A 25528-nucleotide genomic window follows, 5' to 3' on the forward strand; every position below is an offset into this window, starting at 1 on the left:
CGCCGCGCCACGGCATGCGGGACCCTCCCGGACCGGGGCACGAGCCCGCGTCCCCTGCATCGGCAGGCGGACTCCCAACCACTGCGCCACCAGGGAAGCCCTGAAGTATAAAATTTTTAAAATAAAAAGCAATGATAAATTGCTTTTTAGAAAAGCCTTTGGAGATCTGGATCCAGAATAATGTTTTCCTACACATAATAAAAGTTTCATAGAATTATATAGCAGGTAGAAAAGTAATTCAGTAGTGTATTATAAGAAGAAAAAGAGAACCTAACTGATAATTAATTAAAAGGAAAAATATTTTGATGGGTAGGAAATTAAACTTCACATAGTTAATATATAAGAATAAAGGCTCTTTAATATATTTTGATTTCTTTTCATATGTGTAAATGCACATAAAGCAGATTGCAGGAAGTTATTTTACAAACACAAGCCAGAGAAAAATCTATGCTTACCCCTAAACCTACCAAGTGGAACTGAAGCAAAACCAGAGTTGACTACTCAGGTTAATGGGTTGGTGTCTATAAATGACAAATGGCTATATTAAAGAAGTTATTAACTTTATATACTGAACTATCTCTAACAATATATTAATTAACAAAAGTTGCTCTTGAAATAAACCTCTCTGGTTAATTTCTCCTCTCTCTCTGGAATCTTTGGTAATTAAAGAAACTAAATTCAATATACATGTGCAACTTTTACAACAGTTCATGCAGAGCATTCAACCGTAACAGCTTATAAATTCTTAACTTAAAGAAAATGGGCATAAGAAACTATGAACCACTACTGTAGTCACTCCTGCTCAAAGACTTCTCTGATGTACTTTGGGCTATTCATTTCCTTCTTGTAAATACATTTTACCATGCTTTAAAGAAACATAAAGACACTGCAAGACATAGAAGGAATGAATAAGGAATTCAGGTAGGCAGGTGAGGTTTAAACAACAGGGGAGCTGGTGAAGTTAAAGTTGGAAGTAGTCTCTTCAACGTGTGTCAGTAACACAGGCAAGAGGAAAGGAAATATGGAGTCAGAAACCTAGTCAAGCAGTCTAGTCAAAAGAGTTCAGAAATTACGCAGAGTTTAAGTAACAGATACAGGCACAAACAGTATGCAGCATCTTGATACCTGGGAACTTTCATATGCTTCCTGTTAAGGAAAGAAGTTCTCAAACCTGGTCTGAGTCTGCAATGGAGGTCAGTGGAGTACTTGGCTGAAAGGAAGAGAATAGCAGCTTTTGACATAAACTAATCCTGACAAGACATCGAGGGCTGGGTACCTGAGAGAGTTTCTAAAAATTTTAGAGTTTCTAAAAAATTTGGAGCCATGTGTATTCTCCAAAGGGTTCTCTAACTTTGCTGGAAAATATGGGATGACGTGAAGAAAGCATTTTACCAGCATTTGGGGAAAATCAGTGTTACCAACTGGCATTAACATTCATTAGTACAGTTAGAATGATTTGTCTGTAAATAATTAATAAAACCCATTCACACTGTGAATAATACTCAAACAATAAGGAAATTTATTATGTCATATAACTAGGAAGTTCAGAGGTAGGGCAATGTTGATAGATGCCGTTGCATAACAATGTCACGAAGGATCCAAGGCTCTTCCAACCTTTACTCTGTCATCCTTCTGACAGAGCTTCATCCTTCAAGTAACAGCTTCATCCTTGGGCAAGAGAAAGTTGATAGCAAAAGTTCTTGGCATCATAACCCAGACATGCCAATATCCAGAGAAAGAAGACCACTCTTAGGTGTGAGGAAGTATATCTAAGAACCCTGGCACCAGTGGTCACACACCTAATTTGGAAACAATTACTGACAAGGGAATAGAATAACCTTGATTGGTTCAGACTGGTCATCTAGGATGGATTAAATGTCAGAGTTAACTATTTATACTAAGATTTTGCTTTTGTTGGGATTTCCTCAGTTTACCCTTTAATTGTAAATTATTATAAGTTATAATTATTGGACTGCTATCACTAAAGAGATACTACTTAATCTTTTTGCTCATCTGCTTTGGTAAAGAACTTTTTTCTTCTCCCAAGCCATGAGCCATAACTGAGGTACTACTGTCCTTCTTTGATGACCTAGAAGGAAACAGATATCTGAGTACTTGGCTTGTAAACCAAACTTATAAAGTGATGAAAAATGTCTGGGAGGGAAATGAATTCACATTAATTATGGCATACACGTGTGAAACAGTTTAATCACATGTAAGTCAGTATGATTAAGGTTTAGAATTAATGGTATAAATATTTATTATTGAACTCAAGGGAGCAGGGGGTATGAGAGGGGACATTGTAACCTGTCTTAATTCCAGAAAGACAGGTAGTTAAATTATACAATGACACTTATCTAGCATCACAATAAAGACTACAAAGACCAAGCAATTAGGCAGTGATGAGTAGCAATTTCAGGTGAAGAGTCACAGTGTACCTGTCCAGCAGCAGGCCCGGGTGAATTACACAGTCACAGATGCAACAGGGGAGGGCGTATACCTTTCAGTCTTAAAGGAAGTGAAGAGGTTAAAGAAGTTCAAGTCCCACCAAAGATCACTATTTCCAGGCACCTAAACGCACTAGCAGTTTTGTGTCTTCATTCCTGGCAGGCCAAAGAAAGGAGTTGACAGAGCTGTGAACTATTAAATAGTGCAAAATTCCTGAATGAAAGCACCCAAAAGAATTTGTTAAAGTGAGGTTATTTTTTACATGTGTTAAAGGGAAAAAAATCTCTGAAATTCTAACGTGCAAGAAAAATACAATGAAATATAAGGACCCATTTTTTTCCCTTGATAACTCTGATTTCATTCGATCAATATTGATACTTACAGCAGTGGTAGTCAAACTTTTCTGATCATGACGCACAGTAAGAAATACATTTTACATGGTGACCGATACCCACACACCACTTTATATTTTCTGAAACTGAAACAAAAACTCACAGAACCATAGTTAAACTTTCTAAGTACATGCCAGTCCTATTCCACTTCATTTAAAAACAAGTGCTGATTGACACTCACTAAATTGATTCCAAAACCTACTAATGGGTCTGACCTGCAGTTTGAAAAACATTGTTCTAAGGTAAAGGGATAAGGAACCCCTGATTCCTTAAAACAAATCACCTCTCTGTTCCTCCACCACAGGCAGTGCTGGGAAGGACACCACTGGTGCACAATGGTGAGACGTGGGGAGGCTGCTGGACTCGCAACTCTTGTTTTAGCCTCTGGTCTAAAGTAGACAGAGCTCTTCTCTTAATTCTTTGTGGCCTAGTTAATTTAAATAAGATTTTACCAAAGGCTGAGGGATGATAAGAGGGAAATGAACAACATGAGTAACATGAGCCTGGAAGATCTTTTGTTAAGATAAGACTCATTCATCTTCAGCTTTGGTGCCTAGGCCTGGCTGCCTCCAAGCTGCAAAGGTCATCTTTTCCTTTCCTTCCAGGAGTGACTTGAATTCTCAAGTAAACAACAGAGTAACTCCCAGCCAAATACCTGCAGTTCCCCCTCCTGGCCATCTAGTCTCTGGTTTCCAGTTTCAGTTCCCACCTCTTCTCTGATACTTAGCCCAGTAAAGGCCAGCTCCTTAGTGGAGGCCCTCACCCCCAACCTCAGGAGCATGACCTTGCCCTGTGGCTTTATCCTTCTGAGACAATAATGCAACAGCTTAACATTCTTGGAAGAGATGTACATAAGTCTTTTCGTGAGTTCCCAAAGGACTGATTAAAATAAATATGTTCAAACTTCCGGAAAGTGGGTAAGTTTACCCTAACCCTTTTGAAAGAAGACTATGATAAGCTCAGGTGGAATAGACACATGATTAGAACAGCAAAAACACCATGCCTCTCAATTTTAACTTTTTTTTTTCCTTCTTGAGAGTACAGGCTTTGGAGTCAGGTGTGAAGTACAACTCACCATACCTTAAAGGACAAGTTTCTTGTTTTCTTTGAATCCCAGTTTACTCACCCATAAGATGGACCTAAGGTAGTACTCACTGCACAAGTTGGTAAAAAAGGATTAAATGAGTTAATTAGAAAGTATGTATGATTCAGTTAGCTAATGATCAGTACATTGTAGCTGCTGCTTATTTTAGGCCAGTTGGGTATAGACTAAGAAAACAAACATTGTAAACTCCTTACTTAACAAAAAAAAAAATCTTAGGCTGCCTGATATTTCCTGGTCTGATGTTTTCTTTGGGGAAGCTCTAGATATGCTTGTATCTAGAGGGGTACTGCTATATATATATTCTGGTCTGCTATCTCCTGCTATAACAGAAATCTGATTGTAGGTGCAGTGGATATGTGGAATCTAAAAAAAGGGGTACAGATGAACTTATTTACAAAACAGAAGTAGAATCACGGATATAGAAAACAAACTTATGGTTACCAAGGGATGAGGGGGGAGGGATAAATTGCAAGATTAGGATTGACATATACATACTACTGTATGTAAAATAGATAACTAATAAGAACCTGCTATATAACACAGGGAACTCTATTCAATACTCTGTAATGGCCTATATGGAAAAGCATCTAAAAAAAAAAGGAAGAGTGGATATACGTATATGAATACATATATGTATTCATTTTGCTGTACACCTGAAACTAACACAACATTTGTAAATCAACTATACTCCATAAACATTAAAAAAAAAAAGACAAAAGGGCAAATGCAGGCTTTCATATGTTTCTTTCCATTCCTACTATGCCCAATTTAGTGCCTCAAGTAGCTGAGACCACTGCAAGAGGTCTTGTGCCTTCCGTCCATCTCCCTCCTATCAAATTTGTGATGCCAGATGGATTTCCTAAAGCAGAGTTCTGATTGTGTCACTATTATATATTATTGCTCAATAAATGATGGCTCCCCACAACCTACCAAAGGAACTCTGAACCGTATTATTTTGTTATTTGGCATACTATAATGTTTGAAGTAAGAGGCTCTAACTTGCTTTTGTTTTGTGAATAAAAACAAAAATAAAATTCTTATTTTATTTTATGCAAGAAAATAAAAATTTAAGCATAAAAATTTTTCTCTGCCCTTTGGCCTCCTCCCTCCCCTCTACTGTGTATTGTGTATCTGCATCATGCAGTGGCCAAACCTCTCCCATCAGCAGAAATACCTGCTCAACCATAAAGAGCAACATTCTCCTAGCATCAACAAGATGACTCCTTAAAAGATAACATTCCTTCTTGCTCTTGTAAGGGGTCACAATGACCCACCACTTTGTACTCGCAGATCTGGATTATGTAAACTGTCAATAATACATCATTTAATGTATGCCCTCTGTCTCAAAAAAAGACTTACACAACTGCGTTTTGATCTCTAATGGGTAGAACAGCTGTTGGAGCTTTCTGAGAGGCTTTTCCTGGGTTATAATCCTCAATTTGGCTCAAATAAAATTTTCCATTTCTTTCTTAGATCGACTGATTAATTTTTCATAGACAGTTCTTTTAAAAACATTAATCCATTTTTGTTGTTGAAGTCAGTTTGCCTTTTTTATATTTGAAAACTTTTATTTCTTAAACTGGATGGTAGGTATATGTGCTTTGTTTTTATTATTATTGTTGTGGTAAAATATACATAACAAAAAAATTTACCATTAGTGACATTTAATGCATTCACAATTTATACAGCCATCACCACTATCTAGTTCCTGAATATTTTCATCATCCCGAAAGGAAATCCTGTACCCATTAAACAGTTACTCCTTGTTTCCCTCTCCCCCTACCTCCCACCCTAGGGAACCACTAATCTGTTTTATGTCTTTAAGGATCTGGTTATTTCAATAAATGGAATCATATAATATTTGGCCTTTTGTGTCTTGATTCTTTCACTTAGGATAATGTTTACAAGATTCCTCTCTGTTGTAGCATGCACCTTTTTTTTTTTTGGTGGAATAATGTTGTACTGTATGTATATACCATCTTTTGTTTCTCCATTTATCTGTTGATGGACATGTGGGTTATTTCCACCTTCTGGCTACTGTGAGTAGTGCTGCCATGAATATTTGTGAGCAAGTTTTTGCTAGTACACTTGTTTCCTTTTGATTCTCTGTATACAAGATCATGTCATCTGTTAATATGGTTTTACTCTTCCTTGCCAATCTGAATTCCACTCATTTCTTTCTCTTGCTTAATTTCCCTGCTAGAACCTCTAGCATAATGTTGAGTAGAAGTAGCAAGAGTGGACATCCTTGTCTTATTTCTGATCTTAGGGGAAATTCATACAGTCTTTTACCATTAAGTATACTGTTGGCTACAGACTTTTCATAGGTGCTCTTATCAGGTTGAGGAAGTTTCCTTCTATTACTAGTTTGTTAAGTGTTTCTATCATGAAAAGGTGTTGGATTTTTGTCAGTGCTTTTTCTCCTTCTATTGAGATGATCATGTGGTTTTTGCTTTTGTTTTTCTTGAGGTATAGCTGATTTACAATATTGTGTTAGTTTCAGGTATACAGCAAAGTGATTCAGTTATACATAAATATATGTAGAGATCTACATTTTTTTATTCTTTTCCATTATAGTCTTTTTTTATAAGATATTGAATATAGTTCCCTGTGCTGTATAGTAGGACCTTGTTGTTTATCCATTCTATATACAATAGTTTGCATCTGCTAATCCCATACTCTCAATCCATTCCTCCCTCCCACCCCACTGCAACCACAAGTCTGTTCTCTATGTCTATGAGTCTGTTTCTGTTTTACAGATACGTTCATTTCTGTCATAGTTTAGATTCCACATATAAGTGATATCATATGGTATCTGTCTTTTTCTTTCTGACTTACTTTGCTTAGTATGATAACCTCTAGGTCCATCCATGTTGCTGCAAATGGCATTATTTCATTCTTTTTTACAGCTGAGTAATATTCCATTGTATATAAATACCACATCTTCTTTATCCATTCATCTGTTGATGGACACTTAGGTTGTTTCCATGTCTTGGCTATTGTAAATAGTGCTGCCATGAACATTGGGGGTACATGTAACTTTTCCAATTAGAACTTTCATCTTTTCTAGGTATAAGCCCAGGAGTGGGATTGGTGGATCATATGGCAACTCTATTTTTAGTTTTTTAAGAAACCTCCATACTGTTTTCCTTAGTGGCTGCACCAATTTACATTCCCACCAACAATGTAGGAGGCTTCCCTTTTCTCTATACTCTCTCCATCATTTATTATTTGTAGTCTTTTTGATGATAGCCATTCTGACTGGTGTGAGGTGATACCTCATTGCAGTTTTGATCTGCATTTCTCTAATAACTAGTGATGTCGAGCATCTTTTCATGTGACTATTGGCCATCTGTATGTCTTCTTTGGAGAAATGTCTATTTAGGTCTTCTGCCCATTTTTGATTGGGTTGTTTGGTTTTTTTTGTTATTGAGTTGTATGAGCTGTTTGTATATTTTGGAAGTTAAGCTGTTGTCAATGGCATAATTTGCAAATATTTTCTCTCAGTTCATAGGTTGTTTTTTTGTTTTTGTTTTTCCTTTTAGTTGTGTTGATATGGTGTATTACATTTATTGATTTTGGGGATTAAACCAATCTCACATTCCTGAAATATATCCCATTTGGTCATGGTGTATAATTCTTTTTATATGCTATTGAATTTGATTTGCTGGTATTTTGTTGAGGATTTTTGCATTCATATTCATAAGAGATATGGGGTTTTAGTTTTCCTTTTGTGATAGCTTTGACTAGTTTTGTTTTGTTTTTTTAATTAATTAATTAATTAATTTATGGCTGTGTTGGGTCTTGATTGCTGTGCACGGGCTTTCCCTAGTTGCAGGGAGTGGGGGCTACTCTTTGTTGCGGTGCGTGGGTTTCTCATTGTGGTGGCTTCTCTTGTTGAGGAGCATGGGCTCTAGGTGTGCGGGCTTCAGTAGTTGTGGCACACGGGCTCAGTAATTGTGGCTCGCGGGCTCTAGAGCACAGGCTCAGTAGTTGTGGCACCCGGGCTTAGTTGCTCCGTGGCATGTGGGATCTTCCCGGACCAGGACTCGAACCTGTGGCCCCTGCATTCGCAGGCAGATTCTTAACCACTGTGCCACCAGGGAAGTCCTTGACTAGTTTTTTTAATCAGAGTAACACTGACCTCATAGGATAAGTTGGGAAATGTTCCCTCATCTATTTTTTGCAAGAGTTTGTGATGAATTGGTACTAATTATTCTTTAAATGTTCAGTAGAATACATCAGTGAAGCCATCTGGGTCCTGGCTTTTCTCTGTGGGTAGACTTTTTATTACTAATTTAATACGTTTGTTTTGGGTCTATTAAGATTGTCTGTTTCTTTTTTTTTTTTTTGGCTGTGTTAGGTCTTTGTTGCTGCATGCAGGCTTTTCTCTGGTTGCAGCGAGCGGGGGTTGCTCTTCGTTGCAGTGCACGGGCTTCTCACTGCAGTGGCTTCTCTTGTTGCAGAGCACGGGCTCTAGTCGCACAGGCTTCAATAGTTGTGGCACATGGGCTTAGTTGCTCCACAGCACGTGGGATCTTCCCAGAGCAGGGCTCAAACCTGTGTCCCCTGCATTGGCAGGTGGATTCTTAACCACTGTGCCACCAGGTAAGCCTTGTCTGTTTTTTTTTTGAGTCAGTTTTGGTAGTTACTGTCTTTATAGGAATCTGCCCATTTCATCTACATTATCTAATTTATCTAATCTATTGGCATACAATCGTTCATACAATTATTCCTTTACAATCCATTTTATTTCTGTAAGGCCAATAATGATATCCCCTATTTCATTTCTTTTTTTTAAAATTAATTAATTAATTTATTTTTGGCTGCATTGGGTCTTCGTTGCTGCATGTGGGCTTTCTTTAGTTGTGGTGAGCTGGGGCTACTCTTTGTTGCAGCGTGCGGACTTCTCATTGCGCTGGCTTCTCTTGTTGCGGAGCACAGGCTCTAGGTGTGCGGGCTTCAGTAGTTGTAGCATGTGGACTCAGTAGTTGTGGCTCGCAGGCTCTAGAGTGCAGGCTCAGTAGTTGTGGTGCACGGGCTTAGTTGCTCCGTGGCATGTGGGATCTTACCGGACCAGGGCTCAAACCCATGTCCCCTGCATTGGCAGGCGGATTCTTAGCCACTGTGCCACCAGGGAAGCCCACCTATTTCATTTCTGATTCTAGTAATTTGAGTCTTAAAATTTTTTTTTCTTGGTCAGTCTAGCTAAAGATTTGTCAGTTTTGATGATCTTGTCAAAGGACCAGATTTTGTTTCCATTATTTTCTCTATTGTTTTTCTATTCTCTATTTCATTAATTTCCTCTCAATCATTATTATTTTCTTCCTTGCTTGCCTAAGATTTAATTTGCTCCCCCTTTCCCGGTGTCTTAAGGTAGAAGATTAAGATATTGATTAAAGATCTTTCTTCTTTTTTTAATACCGGCATTTCCAGCTATAAATTGCCTTCTAAGTGCTGCTTTAGCTATATCCCATAAGTTCTGGCATATTGTTGTTTCATTTTCATTTTTCTCAAAGTATTTTTAAATTTCCCTTTTGCTTTCTTCTATGACCATTTGGGTATTTAAGAGTGTGCTTTTTAATTTCAAAATACTTGTGTGTTTCCCCATATTCTTTCTGTTATTGATTTCTAATTTCATTCCTTTCTTTTGTGAAATAAAATTCATATTTTATGGCAAGACAAGAAAAATTTAAACAAAATTTTCTCTGCCCTTTGGCCTCCTCTCTCCCCCGACTGTGCATTGTATATCTGCATTTTGCATCGACCAAACCTTCCCCATTGGCAGAAATTTCCGCTCAAACATAAAGAGCAACATTCTCTTAAAATAACTCCTTGAAGATAACATTCCATCTTGATAAGAGGTCACACTCAGATCTGTATTATGTAAACTGTCAGTAATACATCATTTGATGTACAGTCCTCTGTCTCAAAAAATTCTTATATAACTGTGTCTTGACTTCTAACAGGCAGAACAGTTCTCGGAGCTTTCTGAGATACTCTTCCAAGGTTATAATCCTCAAATTTTGTTTGAGTGAAATTTTCCATTTCTTTTCTTAGATCAACTGATTTTTGTTGACACTTTGAGAACACTTTTTTTTTTTTTTTTTTTTTTTTTTGCGGTACGCGAGCCTCTCACTGTTGTGGCCTCTCCCGTTGCGGAGCACAGGCTCCGGATGCGCAGGCTCAGCGGCCACGGCTCACGGGCCTAGCCAATCCGAGGCATGTGGTATCTTCCCGGACCGGGGCACGAACCCGTGTCCCCTGCATCGGCAGGCGGACTCTCAACTACTGCGCCACCAGGGAAGCCCGAGAACATATTTTGTATTATTTTTATCCTCTTAAATGTACTGAGGTTTGTTTTATCCTGGAGAATCTCCTATGTGTATTTGAGAAGACTGTGTATTCTGCTGTTGTTGGGTGGAGTGCTCTATAGATGTCTATTAAATCTGGTTGGTTTATAGTATTGTTCAAGTCTTCTATTTCTTTACCAGCCTTCTATCTAGTTGTTCTATCCATTTTTGAAAATGGAGTATAGAAGTCTCCAATTATTATTGTAGAACTGTTTTCCCCTTCATTTCTGTCAGTTTTTGCTTTACATATTTTGATGATCTGTTGTTGGATGCATGTATGTTTATAATTATCATAGCTTCCTGATATAGATTGACCCTTCTATCATTATGAACTATCCCTCTTCATCTCTAATAACATTTTTTGTTATTAGACTTTCAGTCTATTTTTTCTTATATTAGTCACCCTAGTTTCTTTTGCTGTTTGCATTATAGATCCTTTTCTATTCTTTTACTTTCTATTTCTTTGTATTTTTGAATATAAAGTGTGTCTCCTGTAGACAGTATATAGTTGAACCTTTTCAAAAATCTAGTCTGACAATGTCTGTCTTTTGATCCGATTGGTTAATGCATTCACATGTAAAAGTTACTGGACTGCATTTACAATGGTCATTTTTGTTTCTTACATGTCTCATGTGTTTTTTATTCCTCTAACTATTTTTTAATGCACACACACACACACAAAAGGAGTGTATGTGTTTCAAGAGGGGTAATCTGAGTTGTTCCCTATCCCGTATTATGCTGAGTTTCTAACCCAATGTTGAGTACAGTATTACAGATACTAGATGATCAATACAGTAGTCTTGTCAAGCAGTTCTTAAAATGTAGAGCAAGACCAGCAGAGGCAATATCACCTGGGAATTTGTTAGAGGAAAAACATTAATCTCTGTAATCAAACTTGGGTTTGATCCCAGCTCTACATTTATAGCTGTGCGATTTGGGGCAAGTCACTAAACCACTGAGTCTTATTTCCTCATTTAATAATGCTGTCTTACAGTGTTCTTGTGAAGGCTGTAAGAGATTAAGTGAGATAACGTAAATAATTCTACTACCATGTCAAGACTTCTACAGTGTTAATTTTCTTTCTCACTGCCATAATATAACAAAAACTTCTACCTGTTTTCTCTGTATTTTCAGTGTAACTACCAGCAGCTTAAATAACTTAAACCACTTCTCATTTTAGCAATTATTGAGAAGGAAAAATGCAGAAACAGGAATAGGAATAGAAAACATGAAGTTGTGTGGTAGGTTAGCAGAGAAAAAGAGAAATTCAGTCTGAGCTCATCTTTCAAGATGCCCAGAAAAATTAGGTGGCAATTTAAGTACCACTTTGGATGCTGATATATACTCAAGGTCTGAAATTATAGCAATTAAAAGAAATCATTGTTTCTCTGTATTTTTTATTAATACTTTTATAAGAGTATGAAAATAATCCTGCCAGGTAGATAGGCCAAGCATTACTAGCTCCATTTTGCAGGGACCTAAAGCTCAGAAGGATTAAGTGACTTGCCTGTGATTACAGGACTAGTTGGTGGGGAAGCTGGGATTGAAGCCATGTCAGTTAATTGCAAATTACACAGTTATCACAGTTTGGGGGAAGGTCTCAAAATAAAGGACGTACTGAGAGGATAAAGGTCACACTATGTATCTGGATAATACTATCTAATGAATAAATATCTAATTTACAAGTAAAAATCTTGTTACGATGAACATCATTGCAGAGATTCTATTTAAGAGGATGTCCATTGCTGTTTGCAATACAGACTTCAGGAGCTGAGGGTAGAAAATTGTATGTGGATATTTATTCTGACCAAAAGTTTAAGCAGTATGCATAATGTTTATTTCTTTTGGCCACACTGATGGGCTTATGGGATCTTAGTTCTCTGACCAGGGATTGAACCCCGGGCCCCCTGCAGTGACAGCGCTGAGTCTTGACCACTGGACCGCCAGGGAATTCCGACAACATGCATAATGTTTCTGAAGTCTTCATGATTTGACTTGACTATACACGGACTTTATGGTGGTACATATATTGCTGTTTTATTGTATCACTTGAAGGTGTCACTGAGTAGAATCTGTGTACAGATTAGGTCATGTGTAAGTATACAGGACTACATAACTCAATCTCCTTAGCATGCTAGACCATAAGATTCTTGAGGGCAGAGCTTATGTTTTATACCCCCCTGATCTCATAGTACCTACCACTAATGAATGAATAAATACATAAATGTGTGAGTGAATGCATTTGCCTTAAACCCATTGTCTGTTTACTCCCCTCTTGTCAAAGTACCTTTCTCTATTTCTGACCCCCAAAATCAGAAATAGACCTAGTCTGCCCTGTTAGTCAAAAATATTTCCACCTAATCACCTCACACTGGTCAGAATGGTCATCATTAAAAAGTCTACAAATAACAAATGCTGGAGAGGGGGAGGAGAAAAGGGAACCCTCCTACTCTGTTGGTGGGAATGTAAATTGGTGCAGCCGCTATGGAAAACAATATGCAGGTTCCTCAAAAAACTAAAAATAGAGTTGCCATATGATCCAGCAATCCCACTCCTGGGCATTTGCCTGGACAAAACTATAATTCAAAAAGATACATGCAATCTTATGTTCATAGCAGCACTATACACAATAGCCAAGACATGGAAATAACCTAAATGTCCATCGACAGATGAATGGATAAAGAAGATGTGGTATATATATACAATGGAATACTACTCAGCCCTAAAAAAGAATGAAATAATGCCATTTGCAGAAACATGAATGGACCTAGAGATTATCATACTAAGCAAAGTAAGTCAGAAAGAGGAAGACAAATACCATATATCGCTTATATGTGGAATCTAAAATATGACACAAATGAACTTATCTATCAAACAGAAAAAGACTCACAGACATAGAAAATAGACTTGTGGTTGCCAAGGGAGAGGGATGGAGTGAGAGTTTGGGGTTAGCAGAGGTAAACTATTATATATGGAATGGGTAAAAAACAAGGTCCTACTGTATAGCACAGGGAAATATATTCAATATCCTGTGATAAACCATAATGGAAAAGAATATGAAAAATAATATGTATGTGTATATGTATAACTGAATCACTTTGCTGTACAGCAGAAATTAACAAAACATTGTAAATCAACTATAGTTCAATAAAATAAATGTAAAAACAAACAAACAAAATATTTCCACCTAGGCCCAGACTAAATTCCCTCCAGAACCAAGATCCTTTCTTCCCTGTACCACTGGTTTATCCCCTAAGTGACAGTTCAAAATGACTCTCAGTCATTTGGACGCTGTGTTGGGGTCCTCTGAACTGCTCACCTAAGTTTGCTTACCACCACTTTCATTATCCCACTCAGTTCTGATGAACTAAGTTTCTGATCAAAATCAGCACAGCTTGGCCAAAAAAAAAAAAGAACTTGGAGATCAGGGCTCCCCAACCCTCGGGCCGTGGACCAGTACTGGTCCGTGGCCTGTTAGGAACCAAGCCGCACAGCAGGAGGAGAGAGGCAGGCGAGCAAGCGAAGCTTCATCTGCCGCTCCCCATTGCTCCCCACTGCTCGCATTACCGCCTGAACCATTCCCCCCACCCCACCCCCATCCGTGGAAAAACTGTCTTCCACGAACCGTTCCCTGGTGCTAAAAAGGTTGGGGACCACTGTTGTAGATGGTATTCTTCAAAGAAAGAAACATGCCTTCCTCTTTGCTTTTCCCTCTTCTTGCTGGACTAAATGTTAACTCTTCATCTTGGGCTACATGGATGAGAGAAACATGTTATGGATGGCAGAATAATAAGACTGATGAAATCTTGAAATCTAAATCGCTAATATCATCGAGCCTATGTATCAGCCCTGGACTGTATACACCGGGACTGCCATATGAGTAACAAATAATTTCTACCTTGTTTATGTCACTATTATTGAAGTCTTGTTGCAGTTTCTGAATCAAGTTTTTGCTTAACACCCTGTGCAATCTACGTGAGTGGCACTCCCTGGAGTTGTACAGCGTGGCGACCTTGAACTCAACTTCCCACTAACAGAGTAAGGTGAAGACAAGTTCAGAGAGATTAAAAACTTTTCTGAAGTCAAACTACTATGTGATGTGAGACTGAACACAGATCTACATGATACCAAATAGTGACAATACTAGCTTCTATCCTAGCTTTTCACTTTGTGAAATGTTGTCCAGAAGAAAAGTTCCACTACTTATATTCTTACAGTATATGGGAAGTCGTTTCAATTCCCACCTAAAACCAGCAGCAATGGCTGTATGGGTATCAACAACAACAGCAAAAATGTGAGTGTCCCTAGGATGTGTGCTGTCCTTAGTAATAGCAATGGTAAAAAGGAATCCTGTTTGATTGTACTACTGTACTTCTGCAATGACACTAATATCACTGTGCACAGATACAATCTCAGCCTTCCTTCTCAATTGTCTTGCTTTGCTCCCTGGACAAGTTCCTTCTTCCTGTCTGCCATCCACAGCAAACCACACAGGCTGAGTTAGGCAGGGGAAATGGCTCCAACGAGAGCGACCCTTGATGTTTAACATGGTCGAGGACAGCGAGGTGTTGACATGAGGGTGAGTGGGCAGCTGAGACAAAGCTAGATAGTAAATCTGACATTTATTTTGGATAGAGAAAAAGAGAGTTAACAGTTACTGAGTGTCTACTATGTGTTAATCCCTGTGCTAGGCTTCCATTGTATATTGTGTCATTTAAACCTTACAATAACCACAGGAGGTAGGTATTATTCCCACTTACCAGTAAGAAAACAAAGACTATAATATAAAGTCACGTAGTAGGTGACAGAGCAATGATTTGAAACCAGGTCTGGCTTCAAAATCCATGTTTTTCCACTATACCTTGTGGCCTTTAAACTTTTTAAAGTCCTTTCAAAAACTTTATTTTCTCATTTTCAAATATATCATCTCCCTTATATAACTCTGAAGAGCATCTTCAAGAAATTTTCCAGGCCTTTAATGTGTTTGGCATGCCCAATAAGATATTCTGCAGCAGAATCCAGCTGATCCTTTGTTGCAGTGTAACAAAATGTGCCAGCTGGCAACAAGACGAGCTTAAGCTGGAATCCAAATCACAGTGCTACTTCCTCAGTAGACAAAGTTTTACTATGGAAAAAACCAGTCAACTGAACTAAACAGTGTATTCAGTGACATAATTGATTTCATTCTCTCAAAACTCCTTATTTCATTGCCAGCTGATCATAGTTTGTTGACCTGTACTGTTCTGATCATTGTACTTTGGGAGAAAACAGAGGACATTTTCATAATCCCACCTGGAACACCTCTACAATGAGAATATGTACTATTTCATTTTGTAAATAGAAGAGAATGGAGAAAAGCTAAATTTCCAACAAAGATGTGTAATCTGACATAAAGTAAAAATATTACTCAGGTGCTCCACAACAAAGAGTAGCCCCCCCACCGCCCCGCTCGGCGCAACCAGAGAAAGCCTGCGCGCAGCTATGAAGACCCAACACAGCCTAAATAAATAAATTAAAAAAAAATATTACTCAGGATTCATCTATTGATTGAGTCATTCATTCATTCATTCAAGACTAGTATACAAAGAGAGATATTTAGGACTGTCTCTGCCTTCTTCTAAGAAGGGGATGGGGTAGGTAAGCACCAATTTAAAGAAAAATCATTATAGTAAAATGTGATTATCCTTGATTCCTTTTTGTCTTCCCATATCAATTCATCAGCAAATTCTTTTGGCTCTTATCTTCAAAATATAACCAGAATTTTTGCTATATCCTTCCACCCAGGGCAACCGCACTTCACAAGTCCAGAGGATGTCATTTGCATTTTATTGTATTTATTTATTTGGCTGCATCGGGTCTTGGTTGGAGGATCTTCGTTGTGGTCTTTTGGCATGTGGGATCTTCCGTTGCAGCGTGTGGGCTCTTCACTGCGGTGCACAGGCTTCTTTCTTGTTGTGGCGTGCGGGCTCAGTAGTTGCAGCACGTGGGCTTAGCCGCCCCACGGCATGTGGGATCTCAGTTCCTCGACCAGGGATTGAAGCCGCGTCCCCTGCGCTGGAAGGCGAGTTCTTAGCTACTGGACCGCCGGGGAAGTCCTGGGGAAGTCATTTCCATTTTGGTCTCCATGAATAGCGTCCTGTTTCCACAGCTCTCCACCCTCTGCATTCCCTCCTCTATCTCCCTAGACCAAGCTACCGTCATCTCGCTTAACTTGTTTCTATTCTTGCTCCACCACTCTCACTTACTCTCCCCACAGCAGCCAGTGGCACTCCACTGCTCAAAAGCCTCCGATGGCTTCTCATCCCACCCAGAAGAACATTGAGTCCTTCCTGTAGCCTGCAAGCCCCACGTTAGCTGAAGTAGGCGACAAGGTTATTTTCTAAAAATGACAGGGGATAGGCTGAGTTGTGGACAGGAATAGCATGGTGAGCAACTGAAATAGTCACATATTGAGAGGAACAGGAAGGGGAGCTGACAGGTAAAAGGATTGTCAGGGGCCCAATCCTTTAATACCATTAATTTCTAGTAGTTCCAGTCTGAAATGTGCAGTCTTCTCTAACCATGCCATGAGGGTAAGGGTAAAATGTAAGGGTAGAGAAAAATGCATGCTAGTTTTTGCTGCAAATCAAATTCTCCCAACACTTAATGACTTAAAACAGCAAACATTTATTATTTCTCATGATTCTATGTGTCAGCTAGGTGGTTCTTCTGTTCTGGGCCAGCTCAGTTGGATTAAATGGTCCAGGATGGACTTTTTCAAACACCTGATGGTTGGTAGACTTGTTGTTCTGGAAAGACCTCAGCTGGGCCTTGTTATTTCTGCTTCATATGTCCTCTCCTTCTCCAGCAGGCTAGCTCAGGCTTCTTCACTTAGTGAGCTCAGTGTTCCAAAGAGCAGAAAGAGCAAACCCCACATGTGCCTGCATCTTTTAAGCCATTGCTCAAGTCATAGTTGCTAATGTCCCTTGACTAAAGCAAGAAACACTATCAGGCCCAAAGTCAGTATGAGAGGGGACAACACAAGGTCATAGATACAGGAAGGAGTGAAAGAACTGGGGGAAATACTACCATGGGAAGGTAAATTATGCATTGAACTAGGCTTAGGGTTTTCTGGGCAGGGTCAGAGAAGGCTAAGGCTGCAAGGAAGTACAGAGTTTTGGTGAAAAAGTATGTTGTTTATATGAACAACCATGGGCTACAACTGAGAAGAAAAGGAAATGAGATCGGGGGTGTTTACAGACTGGGAGAAAATGATGTTACAACAATTTTGGAACCCATTCCAACATGGGCAGGTGCCATTCCCACACCAACAAGCAATTCTTGGGCACCAGCTGGGTGTCCTACAATTTAACTCAAATCTCAATTCGACAGGTTTACTGCACAGTCTTACAAGACTGCCCACCCCACTTCAGATGTCAATCACAATTATGCTTACTGGGTTTAGATCTATATTGAAGATGTCTGAAAGAATAAGGAACAACAAAGTGATATAAATTGAACACATGAAACATATGATGTTATAAAGCAATGTAACCTCAATAAAAAATAAAGTTTAAAAAGTGACAGAAACTGAAAAAGGACGAAATGGAACTTTTAGAAATAAAAAACGGCTTCCCCGGTGGCGCAGGGGGACGCGGTTCATGCCCCGGTCCGGGAAGATCCCACATGCTGCGCTGCAGAGCGGCTAGGCCTGTGAGCCACGGCCGCTGAGCCTGTGCGTCCGGAGCCTGTGCTCCGCAACGGGAGAGGCCACAGCAGTGAGAGGCCCGCGTACCGCAAAAAAACAAAAACATATGAATCAAAATTCACAAAAATCATTGGATGGATTTAATAGATTAGTAACAGATGGAAAGAAAATTAAGAAAATGCTACGGACACCTTTCTAGGTTTGAGGTACTCATATTTTTCTGTTCCATTTTATTCTATCTGAATTTTGAAATTCCTAGATGGTTGAGACCCAATAAACTGATTTCACACCTCCCATGCTATCTTTTATTCAATATAATTTAATTAAAACTGATGATTGCACCATTTAATGTAACAGTGTAAGGGAAATACAATTTTATTTTAAAGAAAACTTTCATTACAAGACAAAGTTGAGGACTGAAATTTGTACCTCAGACAAATCCCTTAGGTGCTGGTTTCTCCAGGATAAACTAGATGCAGCTGACTTCATTAAAGTCTCCCCTGTGGCTCTTTCACTCTCGGGCAGAAAGAGGAATCAGACTTACCTTAGGTAGAAGGTAAGTTCAGTTTTTAGTCTGACCTGGGGGTCGATAACATTTTCCATTGGGAAATTTTTAAACTAGTGAAGTGCCACATATGAAGTAAACTTAGTTAAGGTAGCTGTAAGTATAGAATTAATACAGAGTTTATTAGACTCAATATTATATTTGGAAGGACTCATTGATTTCCACTGGTTACTAGTATTCACTAATTTGCGAGGAGACAAGAAAAATAAGGTCTATGGAGTTTTTCATAAAGCTGATTTATTTATTTAAAAGGACTGACTTTTTAGAGGATATGTTTTTTATTTTTATTTTGGGGGTCAAAATATAATTTTTAAATGAAATGAGGCTAATAGAAAATGGCAGTTGTTTTTGGTTTTGTCTCACAGATTGTTGAAATTTTAAAATTGCTGTCATGTTGATTCCCAAAATTATTTTGAAAATTTAGACTGACCCACCAAGTTCAAAAGACTGGGAATACATCAATGTTGTCTACTATTATTTATTCAGCCAACAAATATTATGAGGGCCCACTATGTGTTAAGAAATGGGCACAAATAAGAAAATGACTGCACTGTATGCCCTCCTGCTTACAGTGAGAAAGGGACACATTGATCTGTAGTTACTAACAAGTTAAGTAGTGTTGGGTCTTCTGGGAGCAGGTGTGAGGGAAAGCCTGTTTGGGGAATCAATCTCTTAGTGAAAGAAGAAATGAAGCTGAGCTGTCTTGAACATGCACAGGTATTTGCCTGCTGATGAGGGAAAAGCAATGGAGGTAAGAGAAAATTTTAAATAGTTCTAGATGGCCAGAGTTGGGGTATCCACTAAAGACTAAGATAAGGAGAGGATGAAAAGGGAGGTAACTCAAGATAAAAGAGGTTTTATAGGCTCAGCTAAGGGCTTTGATTTTTTTTTAATAATTGTGATAAAAAACACAACATAAAATTTACCATTTTAACCATTTTTAAGTGTACAGTTCAGTAGTGTTAGGTATATTCACATTGTTGTGAAATAAGAACATGACTATCCTATAAGCAACTGAGATGAATGGAATGGAAAGATTTTAGGCTAGGATTGGAGATTTAGGAAGATTGTTTTAGAAAGTGAGGGTCATAGGAGGTAAGGGATGTAGGTTAGAAAGACTGGAAGAGATTAAAGGACTCAAAGGCTTGTGGGAGTGATGTGAGTTGGGGTAGGTTTCTGGCTTGGTTGCAGGGTTTTTGCCAGACGGGAAGTTAGAGAAGGGAACTCAACATACCACTGGCTGAGTACCAAGCCTGTATGGGCCAGCTTTCCAGGCACATCACACTTGAAGCTAGCAGGCCACATCTAGCCAGAATGTATTTTGTTATCCCCTGCAATTAAAATAAACTTTTCTTGAGAAATTGAAGTATCTGGGAACACTGGAACCATAGTCTGTCAGGGAAAAAATGAGCAGAACTCACTCCATTAAAACAAACAAACAAAAAATCCAACACTTTTTATTAATGTATAAGAAACTTACAGAAAAGTACACAAGTAAGTGTACAGCTTGATGGATGTTCACAAAGCGAACGTACTCCACTAACCAGCATCCTTATCAACAAACAGAACCTTACCAATATCTCAAAAGTTATACATATTTAATCCTAACAATCTTACGAGATAGATCACACTGCTGCCTCCATTTTAAATACGAGGAAACTGAAGCATAGACAGGTCACAAGGCTAAACACTGAAATTAGCTTATGAACCTAGATCTGCTGTCTGATCTGTAATCCCACGCTGCCGGAGAAGAAACAGGCTTGAAGGTGAGTTCAGTTTCGAATGATGCTGAGTGGGCGTCCTCCCACGGAAACCTACTTCCGGGCGTCAGAGCCACGGGAACCTCAGGTAACCAAGGAGTCCGCACCTCAGGTTGCCAGCGCCACCGCCTCCGAGCGCAGCACCCCAGCGAGCGGCCCGCGGCTTGCTGCGCAGCCTCCCCCCACTTGAGGGCGCTGTTGCAGCCACGGTCAGAGGCGTGCCTCTCTCTGTTGTCGCGATATTCTTGAGGCCGGAAGAACGTAAGATCGAAGGTCACGTAGACAGCGCGTCCCGCCCCGCACCCCTAAGATCTCGCGTGAGTAGAATTCCCGTCCTTTTGGCTCTCGGAGCAGCAACATGGCGGTCGGAAAGAACAAGCGGCTTACGAAAGGCGGTAAAAAGGGAGCCAAGAAGAAAGTGTAAGTGGCAACTATCGTGGCCCCCCGCTTTTGGGGGTCCTACTGGAGTCGGCGGGCGGTTTCTCAGTCGTGGTGTGGGCCGCATGGCGAGGATGTTAGTTGGATTGCGCGGGCCGTGCCGGGTTGGTAAATTCCGAACCGCGGCCTGGCGTATCCAGGTGCTGCTTTGCGGCGGACCCGCTGCTTCTCCCCTGGCCTTGTGGGCCTTATGCGCGCCCCTTTTGAGTCGGATTGCTGCGGTGACTAGGGACTGGCGTGTTCCGTTTTGTGGGCTCGCGGGCCTCGTAAGTTTCTCGGGTAATGCCCTTCTAAGAGCTGGAGTTGTGAAAGGCGCTTTTCTTGTGCACCCGGGACCTGGCGTCTCTCCCCTGCTTGGGCCGGGTGGAACCTGGGCTCTCCTGATAGCCTGAGGCCGTAAGGAGCCCGGGTTACCAGTATGTGTTTTCACGTACCAGTAAAGTTGAAAAGACGTGCATGTTGTTTGGAGGCAGTGTTGCCGGTTTAGTGGAAGCACCGATGGGTGGGTGGGGGGTGGTGGGAGTGTATATGTTCGTGGCATAATTTACCAAAGTGTCAGGCCTGCACAGTGAAATAGACATGGTGGGAAGAACTAGATTTTATATATGCGCCCCTCACCTGAGACGAATAGTTTACACCAGTGTCTACATGTCAGCCTTTTAGAGTCATTGGAATGAGGGAAGTTTAAAAAAAATTATGTGCTCTGCGATAAAATTTAAGCATGTTTTTAAATCCAGGGTTGACCCATTTTCTAAGAAAGATTGGTATGATGTGAAAGCACCAGCTATGTTCAATATAAGAAATATTGGGAAAACACTAGTCACGAGAACTCAAGGAACCAGTGAGTATATTATTCTTCGTTTGTATTTTTCTTAAAACTGAGACATGTATGTATCTTTGTCTACTTTTCGTTGTGTGGTGGGATACATTAAGGAAGTGTCAACTCTTGGTTGCAGCTTTGGGCCCTTTGGGGCTTGTTTTTAGTACAGCACTTGTAGAAGCAAGATGGCACTTTTAGAATTACCAATGAAATGTGCATGGGTAGTTTTGAGGTTCTGATGAGCCTTGTCAGTACGTCGTTGGTGTCCATATGGATTTGGTTGACAAAAGTTAAGGTCTTTATAATTTATCATTAGGTTTCTAAACTTAATGTTTGAATATTAATTTAGCTGGCTTGACTTTGCTTATGCGGTTCCTAACGTTAACAATTGATTCTTGTTTTATAGAAATCGCATCTGATGGCCTCAAGGGTCGTGTGTTTGAAGTGAGCCTTGCTGATCTGCAGAATGATGAAGTTGCATTTAGAAAATTCAAGCTTATTACTGAGGATGTTCAGGGCAAAAACTGCCTGACTAATTTCCATGGCATGGATCTTACCCGTGACAAAATGTGCTCCATGGTCAAAAAATGGCAGGTGAGAATAAAAGTTCTCTAAAGTGCATGGTGCTGTGCCGTGCATGACCAAAGATGTCATGATTTAATGTCAGGAAAGGAGCGTGTTGTGCATTTGAGGTTTAGATTTCATTTTAAGTCCTTGATGTTTTCTTGCTGTTATTAAGTGTGCACTCTTGGATCGGCACTGTTGAACTTGAGCAACAGCAGTGAGGCTGTTTAAATTAAATTTAGTTATTTATTTGTTTAAATTGAGTTCAAGATTTAATATTGGATTATCATCAGGGTTTTTTTTGCTGCATGGATTAGTGGCTGGTTGAAGAACATTTAGGTGCAGGTTTGCAGTTTTAGCTTTGTCTTCAGAATACCTTTAGACATCAGAATCTAGTGAATTTTATAGTGAAAGGATGGATTGGGCTAGTTTTGATGATCTATTGTGCTATAAGTAGGAGTGGCAGAGCCTCTGGCGTGAGACTGAAATTTTGGCTCTTTTTCCCAGTTACGTTCTCTTTGGAAAGTAACTTAAAGCTTGCTAAGCCTTGGTTTCTTTATCTGTAAAATGTAGATAAGAATATTAGCTCATGGGGCTTCCCTGGTGGCGCATTGGTTAAGAATCCACCTGCCAATGCAGGGGACCGGGTTCGAGCCCTGGACCGGGAAGATCCCACATGCTGCGGAGCAACTAAGCCCGTGCGCTACAACTACTGAGCCTGCGCTCTAGGGCCCTCGAGCCACAGCTAGTGAAGCCTGCTCACCTAGAGCCTGTGCTCCGCAACAAGAGAAGCCACCTCAGTGAGAAGCCTGCGCACCGCAACGAAGAAGAGTAGCCCTCGCTCGCCACAACTAGAGAAAGCCCGTGCGCAGCAACGAAAACACAGCTCAGCCAAAAAAAAAAAAGAATATTAGCTCATGGAATTATGAGGATGAAATAAAAGATCCATGTAAACATGCTTAGTACAGAGCTTGACACAGAAAGCACTTAGTACCCATTGGTTTAACTACAGGAAATAATGGTTCAGATGTGTCTGGCTAACCATCACGTTTGGGGATGTTTTTTGTGTGGGAATGAATGATGACAAAATTATTATACCGTTACATTTATTTCTGATATTCTCCTAAGGTTTTATAGTTGTATTTCTGGAAATATTTTAAGGTCCTTTCACTATAATTGTATTATATTCATTTTTTAGACTAAGATAAAGTTAACAAAATGCAAAGAAGGCAATTCAGGTTTTGTTGGTACCTAAGCTAGTTTTTGTTTTTTTTGAATTTGGGTAGTAATAAGATTAATGATAGATTTTTAAAAATTATAGTTTAGTTGTGAAGTTGAATATTTAATCCTCAGCATGGCTTTAGTTTGGAACATAAAGGACATTTTAAAATGTATGTATTTAGTGTTATTACAACATTTCAACTATTCAGAACACATTTTTTAAAATGGAATAGGTTTAGATGTCGGTATTGTAGAGTCCCTTAGAACCTATTTTTCTCTTACTTGCAGAGTTAAAGAATTGATTGGGGGAGGAGCAGGTTGTTAAAGGCTGGCATGTGTCTGTAAAAGGCATGTATATGTGAAAGGGGGGTTGCTGTGGGGAGATAGTGATAATGAGATAGAGAAGTTACCTAGAGGGGAGGGGGGATGACAGCTGAGAGGACTCCGTACTTATTTAATTAGATATAGAGGATAGTAAGAATTTGGGGTAATTGTTGGTAAGTTCACTTCAAGGAGGTTAACTCTGTAAATTAGTCATTTATATTATACTTAATATTGTGTAATGAGTACTTGGCCTCCACTTAAAAAATTTTTTTTTTTTTAATTTATTATTTTTGGCTGTGTTGGGTCTTCGTTGCTGCATGCGTGCGGGCTTTCTCTAGTTGCGGTGAGAGTGGGCTACTCTTACGTGTGGTGCACGGGCTTCTCATTGCAGTGGCTTCTCTTGCTGCAGAGCATGGGCTCTAGGCGTGCGGGCTCAGTAGTTGTGGCACTTGGGCTCTAGAGCGTGGCGTCAGTTGTGCCTCGCAGGCTCTAGAGTGCAGGCTCAGTAGTTGGGGCGCACGGGCTTGGTTGCTCTGCGGCACGTGGGATCTTCCCGGACCGGGGCTTGAACCTGTGTCCCCTGAATTGGCAGGCAGATTGATTCTTAACCGCTGCGCCACCAGGGAAGCCCCACTTTTTAAAAAATTATAATTTGAGAGGTAAAAATAGATAACATTAAAACCTGGTGCATCTTTTTTTCACTAGACCATGATTGAAGCTCATGTTGATGTCAAGACTACCGATGGTTATTTGCTTCGTCTTTTCTGTGTGGGTTTTACTAAAAAACGCAACAATCAGATTCGTAAGACCTCTTATGCCCAGCACCAGCAGGTCCGCCAGATCCGCAAGAAGATGATGGAAATCATGACCCGAGAGGTGCAGACAAATGACTTGAAAGAGGTGGTCAATAAATTGTAAGTGTTTTCCTTCACAACACAACCCTCAGATGAGACAAGGTGGGGTCAGACCTATGTTTAAATTCTGTGAAACCGTCTAGCTGCATCTCTTGAAATGAAAGCATATTAAGTGTTCAGTAAATGTTATTTGTTGGTTTATTTATCCTTTTTTTTGGATGAAGCTCTCTCCTGGCAGTGAAACTTGAAGCCCAGGACTTGCCTTTGCCTTAGAAAATGCATTGAATTGATAAACCCTTCACAATTAGTAATGTATGGGAATAAGTGATGATAAAATGTTTCGGTCCCAGATGATGTCCGATGATAAAACTTAGCATTTTTCTGATGTTCCCATGCAGTTGGCTAAGAGGGGTGTATGAAAAAGGCATAAGACTTGGACTCAGAAGGCTCAAGTGCTCATTTTGCTATTAACTAGCTGTATAATTCAGATCATTTAACCTTCACCTATGAAGGGGCAATAACAGAATGAGGATTACTGTGGATTAAATGAAGTGTAGGTTTATTCTAATTTATCATTACTGGTTTGCAGGATTCCAGATAGCATTGGAAAAGACATAGAAAAGGCGTGCCAATCTATTTATCCACTCCATGATGTCTTTGTTAGAAAAGTAAAAATGCTGAAGAAGCCCAAGTTTGAATTGGGAAAAATCATGGAGCTACATGGTGAAGGTAGTACTTCTGGAAAAGCTACTGGGGACGAGACAGGTGCTAAAGTTGAACGAGCTGATGGATATAAGCCACCAGTCCAAGAATCTGTTTAAAAATCAGGCTTTTAATGGTGACAAATAAAAGACCTCATTTGTGATATTAAAAAAAATAAAAAATAATAAATAAATAAAAATATGATAGACAAGCCAAAGATTGGGAGAAAAGATTTGTAAATTATATATCCGATAAAGGATTTGTTTCCAGAATGTATAAAGAACAACAAAAGACA

At 39.6% G+C, this 25528-nt stretch overlaps 1 protein-coding gene and 1 non-coding gene across 2 annotated transcripts; both read left to right on the forward strand.

The window, feature by feature from the left end:
• The first annotated feature begins 20609 nt into the window (after nucleotides 1–20609).
• Nucleotides 20610–25400, forward strand: RPS3A (ribosomal protein S3A). Its single transcript, XM_024126685.2, has 5 exons — nucleotides 20610–20730; nucleotides 21486–21589; nucleotides 21975–22162; nucleotides 24383–24591; nucleotides 25121–25400. Exons 1-5 carry the CDS (start codon nucleotides 20669–20671, stop codon nucleotides 25350–25352), a joined length of 795 nt encoding a protein of 264 aa, XP_023982453.2. The 5' UTR covers nucleotides 20610–20668; the 3' UTR covers nucleotides 25353–25400.
• LOC112065709 (small nucleolar RNA SNORD73) lies at nucleotides 24851–24920 on the forward strand. The gene has a single exon (XR_002892200.1). It is a non-coding gene; the product is annotated as a small nucleolar RNA SNORD73 (small nucleolar RNA).
• Nucleotides 25401–25528: the final 128 nt, after the last annotated feature.

The sequence above is a fragment of the Physeter macrocephalus genome, chromosome 7 (genome assembly GCF_002837175.3).
Source record: "Physeter macrocephalus isolate SW-GA chromosome 7, ASM283717v5, whole genome shotgun sequence".
In the NCBI taxonomy this organism is placed as follows: Eukaryota; Metazoa; Chordata; class Mammalia; order Artiodactyla; family Physeteridae; genus Physeter; species Physeter macrocephalus.

Coding starts and splice junctions, on each gene's coding strand:
- RPS3A (XM_024126685.2), top strand. CDS start 20,669: ATGGCGGTCGGAAAGAACAAGCGGCTTACGAAAGGCGGTAAAAAGGGA. Junction 22,163..24,382: donor CCATGGTCAAAAAATGGCAG/GTGAGAATAAAA, acceptor TTTTTTCACTAG/ACCATGATTGAAGCTCATGT. Junction 24,592..25,120: donor AAAGAGGTGGTCAATAAATT/GTAAGTGTTTTC, acceptor ACTGGTTTGCAG/GATTCCAGATAGCATTGGAA.